The sequence below is a fragment of the Daucus carota genome, chromosome 3 (assembly GCF_001625215.2).
Source record: "Daucus carota subsp. sativus chromosome 3, DH1 v3.0, whole genome shotgun sequence".
Lineage (NCBI taxonomy): Eukaryota > Viridiplantae > Streptophyta > Magnoliopsida > Apiales > Apiaceae > Daucus > Daucus carota.
In genome coordinates, this window is record NC_030383.2 from 33,588,530 (window position 1) to 33,609,798 (window position 21,269).

General features: G+C 36.5%; 1 protein-coding gene across 1 annotated transcript; it reads right to left on the minus strand.

Moving 5' to 3' along the window:
• Positions 1–502: 502 nt before the first annotated feature.
• On the minus strand, positions 503–8,058 carry LOC108212374 (uncharacterized). Its single transcript, XM_064089981.1, has 9 exons — positions 7,558–8,058; positions 6,765–6,930; positions 5,803–5,904; positions 5,578–5,709; positions 4,621–5,451; positions 4,157–4,329; positions 1,755–1,969; positions 1,115–1,582; positions 503–980 (listed from the first exon to the last, which is right to left on the minus strand). The coding sequence occupies exons 1-9, from the start codon at positions 8,056–8,058 to the stop codon at positions 503–505; spliced, it is 3,066 nt and encodes a 1,021-aa protein (XP_063946051.1).
• Positions 8,059–21,269: the final 13,211 nt, after the last annotated feature.

The window sequence follows — 21,269 nt, forward strand, 5'->3', positions numbered from 1 at the left end:
GCTTTTGTTTAGCTTCCAAAACTGGTGCAGTATCTGTCACATCAACCCATGTGCTCTTTGTCTTTATCTTGACTTGTTGTTGTCAACTGCTAATCATCAACTGCTAATATTACCAGTTGATACTATTCTGAATTAGCGGTTGATAGTCTTCCTTGAATTATGGGATAATGAAGTTGATGTAGCGGTTGATAAGCTCTTTCAAATTAGCCATTGATACTTCATGATTAGCGATCGATCTTCACTTCACTTGGATAGATTACATGACTTCTCATATTTACAATTATGTCACCCTATCTAAACATCCATTGATAGATCAACTGCTACTCTAAAAGTACTCATTATCATTACATCAACTGCTAACATACTCCATCTTTGTTACAGTACCTCATCATCTGTTGATGGGTCAATCTGATCAATTGATACTGCCTTGGCATGCCATCAATTGATCAGCTACATGCAATTTTATTCTAAGTAAGAATAAAATACTTTGTATCATCAAGCATCACATATTCCTAACATACTTTATAACTTTGATACAAAAAATATTATTACCAGCAAGGGTATAATTTTGAATGTCCGATTCAGATAGTTGCAAAGAATTGTCATCACTCTCCTTCCGCTTCTTATGTATAATATCATCTGCCATAGACTGCCAGTGTAACTGCCAAAGGTCTCCAGGATTTGTAACAGAGCAGTAACATAAAATATTCACAAACATTTCACGAAGCTGATGAGCCAAAGATGAGTGTGCATTCTCTTCCATGGCATCATTCCATTGTTTATCATTGTGCAGCAGACCAAGAGCACCACAGGCCTCCTTAAAAGTAGGATACGCGATGCCATCAATGGCTCTTATGTTTTCAAAATACAACACTCCCTTCCTCCTCATTAGTAGCATGCGAAGAAACAACAAATCACCTGCAGTTGCATGGACTTCTGAAACTCTGCCAACCACTTCTCCCCTTTGGCACGGCTTCCACCTGCATTCCCGCGGCAACCACGTGAAATGACTTGGAAATTCTTGGTACGTGTACTGCCTGGCTTCAGGATACATTTTATTGGCTACAAACCAAGATTCAAGCTTAGAGTTTGTCGAATCCGCCCTATCACATACCCCTTGGAGACTCTCTCTCCAGTTCTAAACCTCACATATTTATTATTGGGTAAATGGATTGGAAGATGATCAACAGACGGCCATCGAGAATGAATATTAAACCCAAAAATTCTCCAAGACGCTTCAGAAGCACAAATGTAGCGACCATTTAGATAATTCTTGACCTCATTCATCTGTCGAGATTTATTATCTGCACTTACCACATTACCATTTCCTTTCGACTTTCGGAGCATCATTGTCGCGGTATCATGTCCTTTTAAACAATATTTAAATAAATACTTCAACGACCAAGAGTTGTTACAAATCTCAATATTGATATGACACTGGAATCGCAACAACAGATCTCGGTTATATGGGACAACAAAACGATTGTCAAGGTCATGTCTTTTACGCTTCACCTTGGCTTCGGTATTCCGTCGTTTATAAACAGGAAAACCGCAATCATCAAAATAAGTGTTGCTGTTGTACCTACAAAAATTAAATATAGTGAATAACTTTTTTTACAACATAATTACTATCATATGGTTCGTCGCAAGAATCAGCCTAAAAAGCACTTTAAAAAAATATTACCACTAATAAAGGAATACAATTTTCTAAAAATTATATAATCACATTTGAGCAAAATTTACAGCCAATACACCGACCAAAATAATTCTTCTTTTTAATAAGTTCTATTAGCTGATCAAGCTTAAGTTTGAAGACCCGAGCAATAACATCAGGTGCATCAGAAGCCTTTACACCTGGTAAGTGCTTCATCATATCAGTTATCTCAGGCCATTTGGTATTACACGTCATTGTGAGAAACAACGAAGGATGTCCAATTGAACGACATAAAGCCAATGCATCTTTGAAGTACTGCGACATATATCGTTGTTGATGTGCTCAAAATAATAACGTTAAATCGCAAGCGCACGATCACCGTTTTAATATTTAAGATTCGTCCACAGAGATTAAATTATTTTTCGCAAATCCTTAATTTTTAACCTAGGCGAATTAGAACAATATTTTGAAATGGGTATTTTTTTTTTAATTAAATCTAAAACCATTTAATCTAATTATATAATTAATAGTCAACAGAAATCGATTAAGAGATACTAAATTATTTAACACAAATGTTTACAGAGATTCGACATTGACCTGTTCGCCAAATCACAACATTTCAAAATGCCATTTTTTTATTCAGGAAAATCTAACTAAAAAGTAGGATGTAAAGAAAAGAAATATCCAAGCAAGGAGCTACTACTCAACAAAACAGAACATTGCACTCGAATAAACTAAAGGACTCGATACAAATCACCATTCTACACCTTGACTGAAACTCGGATTAATGAAACAAACAACCCGACCAAGAAAGCTGAACAACAAAAACTACCAGTAAAACACAACGATAAACAGCAAACTCGGAATCTGAACTCGGTAACAAAAAACGGCAGCTCGGCATATAAACTAACTACAGGACTCCTCGACAAAACTCAAAAACAAAACTAAATCGCAGCAATACACAAAACCAAACCCAGGAGCTCGAATGGAAACGAAACTGGAACTCGACTGTGAATCTAAACCAACGACAACTCTGTTAAACATAAACATACGACTGACTCGACTCGCTGCAGGACTACGACTCAGAGAAAAAAAACAAATACAAACTACAACTAATTAACAAGCAAACAATGCCCAAATCGGAACAGCAAACATAAAGAAAGGCCCGACTCGGAAACGAAACTCATCGACTCGGTTTAAAACACAGTGATATTCAGTAACAAGGTTGAAGAGGAAGAAAATGCAGGTTTAAAATAAAGAATCACAGACTCAAAAACTCGACAACGCAGCAACAAAAATCACGACTCAACTATAAACCCAGCTCACATTACTCTGTTTTAAAGCTCGGAAACTCAGCTTAAACGAAACCCATAAACTCGCAAGCAGACTCAACAATGGCAGCGACTCGCAAGCGGACTTAACAAACTCGAGACTCGGGGACTCAAACTAACCCAGCAACTCAGCTAATTAACTGTAACTACAACTCAGCAAAATCGAAACGAAAACTCACTAAACGATCTTAGCATTCAGAAAATAAACCAAAAAACAAAGACCCAACTCGTAACTCGGCATGACTCGGCAACTCAGTAAAAGATTTAGTGCATGACTCGGCGCAAAAGAAAAGTAAACAGCAACTCGGATGATTTGTTTAAACTAAACGAAAGCAGGGGAAAGGAAGGTGGTGTCTGTGTTTTCTTAGAAAAGGAACGAAAACAGGGGAGGTGTGAATATATTAAACAAGCTTAAGCAAAAATAGAGCAAGTCGAATAAACATCGTTTGGTGAATAATACTGAATATATGTAGTATTTTAAAATTATTTCAAGATTTAACCCCCACACGAATCATATTTTGTGCTAGAGTTTTTACCTTCTTCTTGAAAATTAAAACTAAAAATTAAGAGATCTACACTAATCACAAGCTCAATGATTCTTCATTTCCCAAAAGCTTAAAAGCATGTGGTGGTACTTAAAAGAGTCATTCAACTTGGAGAACATAAATTAAAAAGACAATACAAGATTAAGCTAAAAGAGATTTGCATAGAAATTAAAAAGTGTATACAAGCTTGGAAAGGAAATTGGGGCTAGCAAAATGTAAATCTATCTAAGATACTAACTATAGAAATGACTAGGTAGAAAAGGTGAGTAGGTAACTAGGTAGGTCATTACAAGTAAAGAGAATGGGGTATTTATAACTAAAGAATTAGGGTTTAGGGGTAGGGTAGCTAAATCTTGACCATCCATGTGCCTTGTTTGTTGGGTGGATCATAGCCCTCCATGTGCCCTTTACTTGCCAACTCTTTCTTTTCTTCTTTTATTTTCCTTTTCTTCTCTTTTCTTGCATTTTTTCTTCTTTCTTTATTTATCTACAATTTCCTGAAATAAAATAAATAAGCAATTAATACTACGAAAATAGACAAAAGATAGGCACTTAAATATGCAAAAATATGGACTAATCAGTTGTGATCCTGTGAATGAGGCCGGGAGTATAACACGCTTGCCAACCTGACTTGGGTCATTATCACCTTTTCTGATTGCATCGCGTACAAAGTTGTATAGATCAGACCGAATTGTTGTTTGATTCCCGCTTATCCAGTCCAACCTATACATCTCAATAGCTGTGAAGGCATCGACCACGTATTGCAGCCACAATCGACCACCCATATGAGGTGTCAAGCCTTGAAATAACATAGAAAGATAAAAACACATTAGCGTACATAGGTGCACTGGTATGAATCAACACAACTGAATTCTAACACGTACTCAAAACAATGTTACAATGCTTAATAATCAAAGTATTAACCTTCGTCCAGCCGTATCATCAGCTTGTAGGAATAATACTCCATCATCGATACATGGTCACGCTGCTTGGGTCCAGGCTCTGTATCCCGATCAGTGGGATTTTGTTCATTGTTCGCTCCTTTTAATCTTCTTTTTATTTTTTCTAAGAGGGATTTTAGTATGGAAACCGTCTTCTCCCAACGGAAAAAGCAATGGATACTGGAGCTGCATAAAATAAACGTCTGTTTCCCAGACTCTTTTCAACTCCTTCTGTCGTGTCTCAACTACGGTGTCCCTGAATCCAGAAGTGTCCTCGTTTTGATTCACAATCAGACTACCAACCTCATCATAGGGACCAACTTTGTTTGGCCTTCCATTAGCCGCCTGCGAAGAGACCAAAACCAACCTGAACTCATCTTGCTCATTACTTTTGAATCGTTCTCTAGCTGTTTGGAATTGCCTAACAAAGTTATTGTGTGTGTGCAGCATACCCTGTATGTCCTCCACAATACTGTGATCAATATCCTCACTGACCTTATTCCCACAAGAATTTAACCTATTATTCAATTCATTCCTAGTGTCATAGATGTACAACTGACAGAACTTCGGTGCTTGACCCTCCAACGGCAGCAGACTGCCTACAAAGTGAAGGTTCATGCCTCTGATTTTAAAACAATAAGGAGCACCACCATGATTTATTTTGTGGTCAACTTTACCACCACTGGAGGACATTGCGAACATTGCATTGTAGACTCTTATGTTTTTTTTGAAATTCTTTGACCTCTGATCAGATGTGAGCAATGACTGAAGGAGCTCGGGAGGTTTCTTCTCCTTAGGCAGCACTACTTGTCCATTTCGACAACACAATGAAAAAGTGGGGGGGACAGTCTTAATAGACTTATTATTTCTTTCCATATTCCACATAAGGGATCCACAATTTGCACATGTGACATTAGGCGGTCCAAGATTCATGTAATCTTTCCACGTGCGCAAATCAGCAGTACGTCCATCATCTTCCTCTGAAAAGTCATAGCTTAGTTTAATAATAGAATATTCACCTTGATAATGTGCTCATATAATAAATTTGTGGAAAAGACATTTCATACCTTCGTCAACCTCTTCATCGTCAGATGTCTAGTAATCACTGACAGCATTCTCAAATTGTGAATATAACTTCTTGACGGATTCAACATTGTCTGCATCCTTTTGTTTGTGACTTTGTTTCCTCTCAAGTAAGGTAGCAATACCTGGACCGCGACGCCTTGGAATGTATACTCCTGCAAAATAATAAGCACGCGAAACTCAGGCTACAGACGACATTGTTAAGGAGTTGTTACACTGTTTAGGTCATTTGAAAAGAAAACGTCAACCTGAAACTTCACTGGTTGCACGAGTTGCATTGCTTGAAAATCCTTGCACCCTCAATCTCGATGTTTGGTTTAAATCAATCTCTTTGAAAGGCACCCTACGACCTGCAAGAATCAGTGGTCATGATAATTACGCTGGAAGCTGAAAAAATAGGTTGTCACGTGAATGGTTTACATGTGCCAGGAGTGTTCAACTCGACAAAAGAAGGTATCCTGTTAGGCCGAATAAACTCACTATATTATTGTATATAGTGAACATAATCAAAACACAACACACAAATAAGAGGATAAATTAACTAAACTCTTATTCACAAAACACAGTAGCTTACAAATACTCTCTTAGTGATTTATAACTTATCACTAAGAGCTGCTGGGTTACAAGAATAATATGCTCGATATTCAACTCTCTTAGAGTAAACCCTAAGTTGTGTTTATATACACAGTTACATGATATCTACTGATTGATATATAATTATCTGCTTTCTAAAATAATCTAATCAGTAGCTATCCTTTTGATGTCCTGATCTGCACAATCTTCCTTGATCTTTATCTTCCTTGTTTATCCAGATCTTCTCCTCAAAATCAGTCGACTGCAAACTCTGATCATAGCTAAACTCTGATCCAGCTGGCAGTCGTCAAACTCTGATCTCTGGCTAAACTCTGATCTTCATTTCTGCACACTAAACAAGTTAGATACATGTGACATCATCAATTATGTAACAATCTCCCCCAACTTGTACATTAGACAGAATGAACAAGTTACTATATATATATATACTGATGATGTCAAAAATGACTAAGGACAAATGCATGAATAATTAATTCACAGAACTAATTACAACTTGCAGAACCAGCAGTTACTATCTATCCAATCAGCCTATATCCAAAGCTTTCTCTGACAAACTGATTAATCAGATCTTCTTCAATCTGCTTCAGATCTTGTATCATCTGGGCTTTAACAGTACTGAGCTCTTCAGTGTCTTCCCCAGTTTGGTATATAGCTGATCTCAAAGCATTTGCCTTGCTTTTTCTCATTGCTTCCCCCAGTTGGATCACCCTTGGTCTATCTGCATCATTATTGTATCCCAAGATTCTGCTATTAGCTATAGTCTCCATAACAGAGCTATTTTTCTACATTTCAATCTCAGAATCATCATCTTGAGATATCTTGGGAATGTATTCTTCATCAGGACTTATTCCATAGAATCTCCTCTTTTCAACAATAGTCATTTTCATCAGATCAGACCATCTCTGGGTTGCTTCATTTTATATCTCAAGCATATAGTGAATATGCTCAAGTTCCCTTAGAGATTTCAGCAATAAATCAGCTTCTGAAATTCTGTATACTCTGCCAGTGTTGAGAAAGATTGCTATCTTTTCTTTGTCACCTGTTCCATCACAAGTATCCATCAGAATTTGTACTGATTTTATCTTATCAAGGTCCTTCTGGGTAACAGCTTCTCCAACTTTATCAGTCAGAGGATATGGATCTCTGAAGTTGACAACTGAGCTGGTTTCCAGCTTTTCTTTCCAATGACCCAATCCAGTTGTGTCATATGCTTCTTTTCATCTGGTTCCATGAAGTCTGATTCTGGTCAGCATTGAGCTTTCCTTGTATAGACTGGTTGCAAGGCTCCCAAAGAGGCTTTTCTTCTTGTTCTGATCTTGAGATTTATCAGAGCTTGACTTCAGCCATGAAGCTTTTGTCTCTACGGGCTCTGACTTATCATATTTTTATTTTACTCCTTGAGTCTTAACTTGAGCAATGTCAGAGGTTAAGTTTAGATCAGAGACTGACTTGACCATTGTTTCTGAAGTTCTTCTTTTCCTGGTCAGTCCAACTTCCTCTTCTTCTTCAACTATACCAGACACATCAGATATTATCTTTGTAGCTTTGTTTAACTGTACCAGTCTTTGAGAAGGAGCTTCTGATGCAATCTTGACAATTGACTTCTTCTTTAAAACAGGGACACCATCAACAGGTTTCTTCCCTTTATCATTGGACTCAATCTCAGGCTTTGCTTGAGCTCTAGTTCTGGGTCTATTGATATCAGAGTAATTGATTTCTCCAATTACAATCCCTTTTTCTTTTGGTCTTGATTGTTTCTTTGAGGAATCAGAGATTGGTTTCTCCTTATCAGACTTTAGCTTGCTGATCTTCATCTTCTCAGCTGCTAATCTTTCTTCTTCTTGTCTGATGGCTTCAATGTCTACCCCCTGGATTTTCTTTTTCAAAAATTTTTCTTGCAACAGCTTCATCTATAGCTTGAAGAGATGGGGATTTGTAGAACAAGGTTGTTTCTTTTCTTCTGAATTTCAGGGTTTGACAGAATTTCTGAGATTTTGGATCTCCAGCTTCAATTAATCTATCTGACTCAGAGATCAGATCTTCTCCTTCCTGTTCAGTACTTGGCATTACAGAATCTACTACAGTCAGTTCTTTTGAAATTTCCCTTGAACTTCTGACTACTTCAGTCAGACTTTTAATTTGAGGAACAACAGTCATTTCGAGAGGATCGCTTCGAGTCTCTGAGTGTATCAGAGTTTCCAACCTTATTACTTCCTTGAATATTTCCAGATTCCTCTTTATCTTTGATCTGCAGTATGATTTGCTTTCCAGAGTCTCTATCTCCAACTTCCTTTCCATCTTCATCATTATCTGGCCTTTGCTTTTCCAGTGGCTTGTCAGATGAGCATTTGTCCTTTGACACTTTCTCCCCCTTTTTGACATCAGCAGAGGTGAGAAACTGAACCAGCTGAGCTACAGAGGAGCTCAAATCTGCCAGAGTCGACTGCATGGACCTTTGAGTAGCTTCTATATTGAAAAGTCTGGCTTCTATAGAAAGAGGTTTATCTCTGCACATACCCTGATGATATTGCATTTGACAGACTTTTATCTTAGTAGAGGGTTGTGGAGGCTCAGAGACAGTATCCTGAACTGGAGACACAGAATCCTTAACTGGAGAAGGATTAGAGATTGGAACTGGTGCTTGATCAGAGGTTGATGGTTGAACAGATGGTGGAACTGTTGCTTGAACAGATGTGACCTCTGTATCATCATCATCATCATCATCATCATCATTGACAAAGATGCTGAGTGTATGAGAAGCCAAAGCTTCTGTGGCTGCATCAGAATATGCAGCATAAGAGATCTCCTGAACAGGAGCTGCAGCATGTTCTTCATTCTGAATCAGAGATTCCTGATTCAAGTGCAATATGGGTTCTTATTGAACTTCAGCTTCAACCAGAGTATCTTGACTAAGAGTCTCTGTCATAGGAATGGCAGCTGCAGTACCAGGCTCCTCAAGTGGCATGACAGAGATTGGTTCAACTAGGACAGGGTCTGCAGCATGTGGTTGATCAGAGAATGGAACCAAGGCCTAAAGAGTATCTTCTGATTGAGGAGGGTCAACAGTCAGATCAGTGATGTTTGTGGGCTTTACCTTCTTTCTGGATTGTTTCACTGGTGGAGGTGATGGAGGAGGTGCTGTATCTTCATCATCAGAGTCTGAGATTGGTTTAAGAAACTTCCGCTTCCTTTTGGGTTGAGGAGATGGTGAGGGTTGAGGAGAGGTCTTAGATGATCTAAGAGTTCTCTTGGGAGAGGAAAGGTCATATTTTACAACTGGCCCTTGTTGGGAAGGACTAGAGGTTGGTACATCCTGTGGGGTGGAGGATGAAGGTTGAGGGATGTTCTCATCAGAGAATAGAGGACCATATTTATCTGGTAAGGCCAGTTTCAACTTATCCTGTACAGTGACAGGAATTGCAAATACTGAAAGTTGGGGTTTCTTGCTATCCTTTTTAATTAAATCAGTGAATGCCCTTTTAGTAATTTTAAAAGGTAGCTCAGTATTTTCTTCAGGCAATGGAATATCAGGAAAACAATAAGAGAATATCAACTGGTAGAATTTAGCATAATATACTATATTCCTATTCTCTTTCCTCCTCTCACCAATAAATCTCAAGATAGGAGTTGCAATGTCAAATTTGAGATTGTGAATGGGAGAGTACCCAATTTGTTGGCTGAATAGAGGAATAGCATCAAAATTGCTACACTTGTTCCTGAAGGCTCTGGTGATGCAGTCATAGAAGAAGAAACTCCATTCTTTATAGAGATTTGGGCGTTTGAGATCCCCCATCTTTTCTGTACTACCAGAATAGACGAAGAAGGTCATCATATCTCTGAGAGTCTGAGTGGAAACTAATGCATTGAACTTGCTATGTTCTGGGAGATGAAGAGCTTTGCGTATTGTCTCAGGAGATACAAAATACTCCTGACCCTCATACTGGCAAGTGAGAGATGGAGAGCCATGTTCACCCCCATCATTATAGTTTGTTGTTCTCCAGAAGGTGAGAACTTGAGCCATAAAAATGGATTTCGGCTGAGTTAGAGCGTACATTAGCTCACTGTGAGCCAGGAAGTCTTGAATGAGATGAAACTCGCTTGGAGCTTCACCATTATCCAGGACAGCAGCATAGTTATTGGTTACAAACCGAGCGCCATCGAAATCAAAAGCACTGGTCATCATTTTGCTGTAAAAAGATGAAAAATTGAGTGTGTATTAGATGTGTTTGATGAAATGGGTAAGAGAGAGTAGAAAGCAGAGAGAGAGATGGAGAGAGTAAAAAGCGTGTGTAAATGTAAAAGATAAAAATCTTTTCACTGAGTATATATATGTATGCACGCGATCATCTGATGAAAATCAGTAGTGGGACACGTGGCAGTCCCTCAACGGTAAAAAATCGGTAGTGGAGTAGTGATTATGACGACTGCGTGTAAACTTGTGTTACATAGCAATTTCCGAGAAAACACAATAATCACCCGTGTTTTACTCCACTAAAGAATGCAAACAGATTTTTGTACCATTTGAAAATAATATCTGATATTTACTGAGACAAATATTCATTTAATAAAGTCCGAAGTCGATCAGAGATTGACTTGTACCAGAGTTTGAGTAAATATCAGAATATGCGACAAAGGCAAGATATATACACAAAATTTATCTGACTAGAGATGACATACCAAGAGTAGTCCAAGAAGACAAATATATATCCTCAGAGTGTACAAACATATATTTGAATTTAATCAAAAATCACTCGAAGTCTTGAGATTTGTTAATCACAGATATGGAGTGTAAAGTGTGTGAATACACGAATCTAAGATTGACACAGAGATTGACAAAATTCTCAAGAATTTTAGAACGAACCAGTTTGTCAGAAAATTATTTAAACACTCCATAGGCAGCAGAGTCGACTATAGTATGGATCAGAGTTGACATACGCTTCTCTTTATTAAGTCACAAATAATCTTCAGAATGGAAACTTCTCAGGGTAAGTGAGTTATAACCATCATCAGATAAATTTCCTACTGCTGAGAGTATTTCTCCAGTAATCAGAGAATGTGAAAGGTCCCCAAGAAAAATAATGCATGCATTTTGCTTAATACCAGCAATGCACTTGGGTCGTCCCCAACACAAAATATCTAAGATCTCAAAGGAGTACTGGAGGAAATATAATTTATTATTATTATTTTTTTAAGAGAAGGCATAATTTTGATTAATCCAGACTTAAGATTTAATGACTCTGTGCTCATAAAGGGAATAAAAGAAAGTCTACAGTGATTACATATCTAATATCTAAGAAGTAAGGCAGTCTAAGTGTCAGATGAAGATCATGAAAGTTGTCAAATAAATTTACACATCTGTAATGTCACAAATATTAGACTTTAGAGTTATTAATGACTCAATTCAGGAATTTTCAACAAGTTCTTCACAGGAATGTCAGTCGGTCAGAGGAAAAATCATGCAATCAGAGTTTTTCGAGTCAGAGTATAATCATCAGAGTTTACCATATCAGAACATAACTATCAGAGTTTAGATCAGAGAATAACAGTAGCAGTTAGAAAACATGTTTGTGACATATAAGTAGTACTGATATGTTTGTAGACAACTAAGCAGAGTTTAGATAGGACCAGAGATCATCCCTAGTTCATTTACAAGTCTTGTAAATGTTGCTTTAGCCAGAGGTTGGGGAAGATATCTGCCAACTGCTGATCTGTAGGGACAAAATATAATTCCACTGTCCCTTCCATCACATGTTCTCTGATGAAATGATATCTGATGCTGATGTGCTTGGTCATTGAGTGTTGTACTGGATTTCCTGTCATAGCAATAGCACTTTGGTTATCACAATAAATAGGAATTTGAGTTAGAGTTAACCCATAGTCTAGCAGCTGATTTTTCATCCATAAAATCTGAGCACAACAGCTTCCTGCGGCAATATACTCTGCTTCTGCAGTGGATGTGGAGATTGATTTTTGTTTCTTACTGAACCAAGAAACTATTCTGCCTCCAAGAAATTGGCAGCTTCCACTGGTGCTTTTCATGTCTATTTTGCATCCTGCAAAATCTGCATCTGAGTAGCCAATTAGTGTAAAGTCTGATTCTCTAGGATAGCAGAGTCCCATCTCAACTGTACCCTTGAGATATTTGAAAATTCTTTTGACTGCTACTAAATGTGGTTCTCTTTGATCTGCTTGAAATCTTGCACAGAGACAGGTAGCAAACATGATATCAGGTCTACTTGTTGTCAGATATAGAAGTGAGCCTATCATACCTCTGTAGTTAGTAATATCCACTGATGCTCTAGTGTCTTTATCTAACTTAGTGGCTGTTGCCATGGGAGTGGTGGCAGCTGAACTGTCCTACATGCCAAATCTTTTTAGCAGGTTCCTGGTATATTTAGACTGATTAATGAAGATCCCCTCATCAGTCTGTTTGACTTGAAGTCCCAGAAAATAACTCATCTCTCCCATCATGCTCATCTGATATCTAGACTGCATAAGTTTTGAAAATCTTTCACAGAGTTTAGAATTAGTAGAGCCAAAAATGATATCATCCACAAACACTTGAACTAAAAGCAGATCTTTACCATGGTTGAGATAAAATAGAGTTTTGTCAATTGTACCTCTGGTGAATCCATTTTCTAAAAGAAATAGAGCCAGAGTTTCATACAATGCTCTTGGAGCTTGCTTTAGTCCATAGAGTGTCTTGTCAAGTCTGTAGACATAATCTGAAAATTTGGAGTCTACAAAACCTGGAGGTTGTTCAACATACACTTCTTCCTCCAGTTCCCCATTGAGAAATGCACTCTTCACATCCATCTGAAAAACTTTGAATTTCTTGTGAGCAGCATAGGCCAGAAAGATTCTGATTGCTTCTAACCTTGCAACTGGAGCAAAGGTCTCATCATAGTCAGTTCCTTCTTGTTGAGAATATCCTTTGGCTACCAGTCTTGCTTTATTTCTGGTGATTATGCCTTCACTGTCAGTTTTGTTTCACCCATTTAGTACCAACTATTGATCTGTTCTTGAGTCTTGGTACCAAGGTCCAGACTTTATATATCTCAAATTCATTTAGCTCTTCTTGCATTGCTGTCACCCAATCAGCATCCTGAAGAGCCTCATCCACTTTCTTGAGTTCTGTCTGAGATAGAAATGAATGAAACAGACATTCATTTGTTGTTGCTGTTCTAGTTTGCACTCCAGCATCTGGATCTCCAATTATCAGATCTGGTGTGTGAGACTTTGTCCACTTTCTTGCATGTTGCAATTGACTTCTGGAACTGGATCCTCCCCATAATCCATGCTATTTCCATTATCATTCTGATTCTCTGATGCTTCTCCCCCATGATTCATGTTGTCTTCATGAGCATTCTGATTTTCTGATGCTCCCCCTGAAGATATGCTCTCATTATTTTCTGATAGTGATCTATCAGAGTTTGATGAATCTGCATCAGAGCTTGTGTTGTCTGATAATTCCTCGTCATTTTCTTCCAGATGTTCATTGTTATTGTGCTCTCCCTCAGCCTATGCTTGAGGTTGATGATTTGGAATAACATATTCTGACATAATTTCAAAATCAGAGTTTATTTGATCAGAGAATGCTTCTTCATCTTCAAATCTCAGTTGGTCATGTTCATTAAAATCTTCCAAGCCAGTTATCTTCTTATCATCAAAAGATACATGAATAGATTCTATGACCACCCTTGTTCTCAGATTATAAACTCTGAAGGCCTTTGTTGACAGTGGATAGCCAATAAAAATTCCTTCATCAGCTTTTAAGTCAAATTTGGTCAACTGTTCAGGATGGCTTTTGAGAACAAAGCACTTGCAACCAAATATATGAAAATATGTCAGGTTTGGTTTTCTGCCTTTAACCATCTCAAATGGTGTTTTCCCATGCTTATTTATCAAAGTTGCATTCTGTGTGAAGCAAGCAGCCTGCACAGCTTCAGCCCAAAAATAGGTTGGCAATTTTGCTTCCTCCAGCATGGTTCTTGCAGCTTCTACTAGAGTTCTGTTCTTTCTTTCCACTACACCATTCTGCTGAGGTGTTCCAGGTGCAGAGAATTCTTGCTTAATTCCATTTGATTTACAGAACTCTTCCATTTTAGAATTCTTGAACTCAGTGCCATTATCACTCCTGATGATCTTTACTACATCTTTAGAAATTTTATCCAGTTGCTTGACATGTTCAGTCAGAAGAGAAGATGTCTCATCCTTGCTGTGTAGAAAGTACACCCATGTATATCTGGTATATTCATCAACAATGACCAGAGTATATCTTTTCTTTGCAATGGACATGATATTTACTAGTCCAAATAGATCAACATGTAGCAGATGATAAGGCTCAAGAATTGAGGACTCAGTTTTACTTTTGAATGAGGATTTCCTCTGTTTTGCTTTTTGACAAGGATCACAGAGGCCATCTGGTGTAAATACTGATTTGGGCAGTCCTCTTACAAGATCTTTCTTCACTAATTCATTTATATTGTTGAAATTCAGGTGAGAAAGTTTCTTGTGCCAATTCCAGCTATCTTCAACACTCTCTACCCAGTAAACAAATTGCAGAGTTATCAGAGTTTAAAAAAAGATTGGCTTCATAGATATTTCCATGTCTGTATCCCTTCAGAACAACTTTCCCAGTGTTTTTGCTAACCACTTCACAGTGTTCTTCAAAGAAGTTGACATGATATCCTCTATCATAGATTTGACTTATGCTGAGCAAATTGTGCTTTAAGTCCTGAGACCAGAGCTACAGATTGAATGATGACATTTCCAAGATTTATGTTCAGATATCCCAAAGTTTTCCCTATGTTGCCATCTCCATAAGAAACATTTGGGCCAGCCTTCTCCACAAATTCTGATAGCAGTGCTTTATTTCCTGTCATATGTCCTGAGCATCCACTGTCCAGAACTAGGATGTTCTTCATGTTGCCCTGCAATCACACAAACCACTAATGGTTAGTTTTAAGGACCTAGACTTGCTTGGATCCTTTGTCCTTGTTAAGTTTGTTAACACTAGAGCGGAAGATTTATCAGAGTTTAAATCAGAGTTTATGCTAACAGACTTTTTAACAGAGTTTGAACTTGGGGAATCAATCTTTTTCTTCAAGGAAGGTTTCAATTCATAATAATCATAATATAGACTATGGTATTCCTTACAAGTGTAAATGGAATGCCACAAACTACCACAATGAAAACAAGGATTTTCTGATCTAAATCTAACATTCCTAGTCTTAACTTCTGATTTGGGAGACATAGTGTTTATGTCCTTATTCTTCCTGCAAAAAGAAGCAAGATGGTTAGGATTTCCACAGTTATGACAAGTTTTCCTAGGTGCAATTGGAATAGGCATGTAGTTATTACTTTTGTTTATACCTACTTTTCCGTTTCTGTTTTTCCTAGGTTCCTGAATCCTGTTTTCTTGCTTGACTTCCTTGAGCTTATGCTTAAGTTGTTTCTGAGTCATTAAGTTTATGCAAGGTTGTAAAAATCAGAATTCGGTCCAACTCGGTTTGGTTCCAAAAAAATGAGTACACGGAACTCGGGAGAGTACTCGGAATGAGTTATCGGATACCTAATCGGGTATTTTTTTAATTAATTTTTTCTCTCATATATAGGTATATACTGATTAATAATAAAATTATCTAATAATATTAATATTTTAATAACACACTTGGAATAATGAAGTTCAAATAAAAGTTACTTGTTTGATAGTTTTTGACATAATAATCATTCACAAGTTTTAATGATAAAACACATATGCGGTCTAATTAATGTCAAAATTTTGCAAAAAAAGAACAAAACATATATAAATTTACGTTTAGTCTCTTTTGAAATAATTTTCAAATAAAAAAATAAAAAAGATGATAAGCCAAACTCGGATTTGACCTCGAGTACTCGGAGTCAAACCGAGTTTTGACCGATTTTTTTAATAAATCGGTTTTGAACCCGATTACTCGGAACTCGGATCGGACGAGGGGTAAAAAATGAGCACTCGGAATGAGTACTCGGCCGACTCGGCGATTTTTAGAAGACTAATTTTATGTTAACCTGTTTAGGTTTATCAGTTTTTGACTTGTTCTGAATTTCTGATTTTGCAACAAATCTAACTGGTGTAACCTTAGGTCTTTCAATTTTAATAGTCTCTTGTTTTAATGACTCAACTTCAGTTTTATCTGTGTATCCCAATCCTTTCTTCCAATTTCCACTTCCTAAGATATTTTGAGTGGTTTTTCCTGAGTTAGTCCATGTTCTTATTATCTCCTTTTCTTTAGCAAGTTCTGATTCAAGAGTAGCATTTTTCTTTAACAGTTCATTCTTAATGAAAATAGAGTCATCTCTTTCTTTCTGAACTTCCAACATCTGAACTAGTTCTTTCTCAAGATAATCATTCCTTTTCTTAACATCTAAGACTTCATATTTCAATCTTTCATTTTCTAAAGTCTGATCTCTATAACTGATATGCAAGCTTTTAAGGAATAATCTTAACTCAGTTATATCTTCAGTGTTAAAGGCAAGAGTAGAATGAGGTACCTTAGTTTCAACAGCCTCAGATCTGTTATCAGTGTTTGCCATCAAAGCATAGTTGGCTTCTTCCTCAGAGTTTGATGAGTCTGCCCAGCTTCCTTTCTTGGTGATAAAAGCTTGTCCATTTTCATTCTTGGCTTTCTTGCACTCAGTTGCAAAATGTCCCTTTTCACCACAATTGAAGCAGGTATACTTAGACTTATCAGCTTTTCCAGATTTTTCTTCCTTGCCTTCATTCTTTTTGAAGCCTTCTGTCCTTCCTTGAAAATTTCTTTCCTTTATTGAAATTCTTGTAAGCCATCTTCTTGAAGCTTTTAGCCATCAAAGCTGCCAACTGCATCATCTCAGTATCACTGTCCTCAGAGTCTGAGAGAACATCAGAGTATGAGTCATCATCAGAGTTTGATGACTCAGTGTCAGTCTTTGTGACATGTGTTTTCCCTTTGTTCTTCAAAGCAGCTTCTCCTTGATTTTTTAGAGCAACAGGCTTAGGTTTCCCTCCATGTCTTTTATTTCTCTGTTCCATCTCAAGTTCATAGGTTTTCAGTCATCCAAAAATGTCATCAAGAGACATCTCTTCAAGATCATGATTGTCTCTTATGGTGGTTACTTTCAAATCCCACTTTTCAGGAAGAGCCAGTAGGAATTTGAGATTTGAATCTTCCAAGTCATATTCTTTATCCACCAAAGATAAGTCATTCAGCAGCTTGACAAATTTGTCATAAAGATCAGTTAATGATTCACCAGTTTTTGAATCAAAGTGTTCATACTCTTGAGTAAGTATGGTCCTTCTGTTCTTTTTTATGGCTTTAGTTCCTTGACATCTGATTTCCAAGGCATCCCATATTTCTTTTGCAGTTTTGCATCCAATCACCCTATTGGACATAGCATTGTCCAGAGCACTGTGCAGCAAGTGCTTCACCTTTGCATCCTTGCTGATTGATGAGATGTCTTCAGGAGTATAGTCCTTCTTTTTTTTGGGAATCATCTTCTGAGGTTCATCTCCAATTGCAACAGAGAGTTTGGTTGGCATGTGTGGACCATCATAAATCTTATCCAAGTATTCTGGATCTGTGGCCTCCAGAAACATGACCATCTTCACTTTCTAGACAGGATACTCAGATGCCCTAAGGACCGGAACCCTAATTGACTCATATCTACTATTTGAAGTTTATGATTTTTCAGACATGATTGTGTGATTAAGATCTCACTGTAGGTATATCAACAGAGCTCGCTCTGATACCACTTGTTAGGCCGAATAAACTCACTATATTATTGTATATAGTGAACACAATCAAAACACAAAACACAAATAAGAGGATAAATTAACTAAACTCTTATTCACAAAACACAGTAGCTTAGAAATACTCTCTTAGTGATTTATAACTTATCACTAAGAGCTGCTGGGTTACAAGAATAATATGTTCGATATTCAACTCTCTTAGAGTAAACCCTAAACTGTGTTTATATACACAGTTACATGATATCTACTGATTGATATATAATTATCTGCTTCCTAAAATAATCTAATCAGTAGCTATCCTTCTGTTGTCCTGATCTGCATAATCTTCCTTGATCTTTATCTTCCTTGTTTATCCAGATCTTCTCCTAGAAATCAGCCGCCTGCAAACTCTGATCCTAGCTAAACTCTGATCCAGCTGGCAGTCGTCAAACTCTGATCTCTGGCTAAACTCTGATCTTCATTTCTGCACACTAAACAAGTTAGATACCTGTGACATCATCAATTATGTAACATATCCTACTATGTTTACTTGTACTGCATTTTTGGATTTTATTACTATTTTTGTTAGTCAGCAATCCTGAATGCGCCGTGCTTTGTTCAACGTTGCCATTCTTTCGTCTTTCGTATCCTTTTCCAATAAGAGGATTTGAGGAAATATATTCCTCATAAACTGAATTTGCATGCTGATTAACAGAGTGTTGACCATCACTCGTTATATTCTCGAATGTTAAATTTGAGTGGGAGTTGTTGTATTTCCTTGTATCATAAGGTGTATGACAATTTTCTGTCAAAAATGTTTAGAAATCTCAAATTCAGCAAACAATGCAGAAGAACTGTCAATGCTTTGTAAAATATTAGAATACATCACATTCATAATCACAATCACGAGTATTTAACCTTTGTTTGTATCACAATTCTTATTCAGACCGTGATAAGCTCCATTCCTCGACGCTAGCAAATTATAACCTGTACAATACAAAAAACTCCTACATCAGACAAACGATGGAAAATCATTAAGTTAGCAGAACACATGACAAATACTCATTGCCTTAATACCAGGTGTTTGTTGTGCAGCAGAGGTGCTAGTGGCATTCTGATGGCGAGAAATTCCAGCGTAACCTTTTTCACCCTGTGTATTAATGCATCTCGCACCTAGAAACGCTTCAAGGCCAGATTCCTCGCCTCGCCGTCTGAGCACTAAACAAATTTAATTAGACAGACAACCGTTAGAATAGAAGAGCACGCCTGAGATTATCCACTGAGTCGATGAGTAGTACGATGGAAGGCAACGTACCTACACTAGAGGTCGACGAAGATAGACTAAGAGGTCGTTTCCGCCCTTTATTATAGTGTTTATCATAAAAATTATCCCATCATCCACAAAATTAAACAAAAAATTGAAATAGAATGAAAAGAATGGGAAGACTTTCATACCATCGCCTACTCGTGTCTGATGCTGCGAAGCTTGGCCTGAATTCATAGCGACTTCTTTTCACAAAAACGAATCATCAAAGGAGCACTGGAAAGGTGTGATCAAGCAAACACAGGACCTCTTGCATTATTTGAATTTTGAATTATGTGATTGACAATGCAACGAAGGCATGTCCATATGTTAAAGTTTAAAACATTTACAAATTATGGAACAGATTGAGCAAACTTGATACTGCATTAACTCTCCTGCATGCACCTTTCCATATGTATCTTAAGTATATATGTAAAAAGCATTAGCAGTAATTTAAGATGTTGACTAATGTAATATTAACATTAACATTATTAACATTAAAATAAATCAAGAAATATTCAGCAGAGTACAAACAAATATACATACCTATTATTAAATCAATTAAATAATATATACAAACGGGTAAACGGGTCGGAGCAGGCAAAAAAAAAAAAAGAAAATTACCGAAGTACCCTTATTTTGTATTGTAAAAGCGAACTATCCGCTAGCGCTCATTAAGATAATATAGAAATATAGATTCATTATTTGGACAAAGATATATTCTTGGATAAAAATTGAATATGAAATAAAATTTAAATATACAATAACTAAACCTTTTCTTGTAATAAATTTATATGCCATTTATTATTTCACAGCTACAACAAATAAAATAATGCAAACAAAAGAATAAATATAATAATAAATATGAGTACTAAGAGACATATTACAATAATATAATCATTTCACATAGATTTGGTATAATAGTAATGAGAGATTGATAAAATAATAATGGAAGAGATTTAACAAATGCATATATATAACATAATAATAAATAATAGGTATGTATATAATATAATTCTATTTGACAATCACTAATATATTTATATATATATATATATATATATATATATATATATATATAATAATATTACGGTGTGGTGCGATTTGAACCGCACTAGTAATATTTCAAACCGCAACCCACACTGCACCGCACTATTTGTGAAAAATTAAAACCGCAACCGCATTATGAAAATTAAAACCGCGTTTTGTAGTACAGTTTGGTGCAGTGGATAGTTTACACGGTTTGGACAGTTTTTTATCACCCGTGATATATATACATAGGCCTGTAAACGGATCAGATTTGGATCGGATCTAGCTAAATCCATATCCTAATCCATTTAAATTTATCGGATTCGGATCGGATCAGGAGTCGGATATTTTACAAGTCAATCCATATCCGGTCCACTCGGATCATGGATAATCGGATCGGAGCCCCGATCCACTAAAAATTATGAAATATATTTTTTCACCGTGAACAATGTTTTAACTTTCATACAAAAAAAAGGTGATATTTTCTAGCTATATTAATACATAAACTTTAGCGTAATAGGTAAAAAAAACTAATAAAGCAGTATTTAATAAAAACTTTGTTGGTTGTTCCTATAAAAACTTCAACACATAATTAATCAAGTAAATAAAAAAATAATAAATAAGTTGCTTAATACTTTTGGAGGAAGTAAATTATGATTTGCTCCTCTATTGATAAGGATTAAAATCGATAAATATGTTTTAAATACGGAACCATGTGATTGAGGAGGTTTTAAGTGGAAGAGTTAGCTCCTGTGTTTATACTCACTCTACATAAAAAAGAGTGATTATTAGATAAATCGGATAACAAGAGTGAGAGCCATATCAAGAATTAGGAGTGGCTGATCGATTATAAGAAAATATGATTTAAGGTTTTGTCTTGTATCTTTAGAAATTTTTATTTTGTATGTGATATATTAATAATAATATATTATATTATATTATAATACAATATAATATAAAATATATAATATATAATATAGTTAAGTATGAATCGGATCGGATCGTTAACAGATCGGATTTGATCATATCCATATCCATTC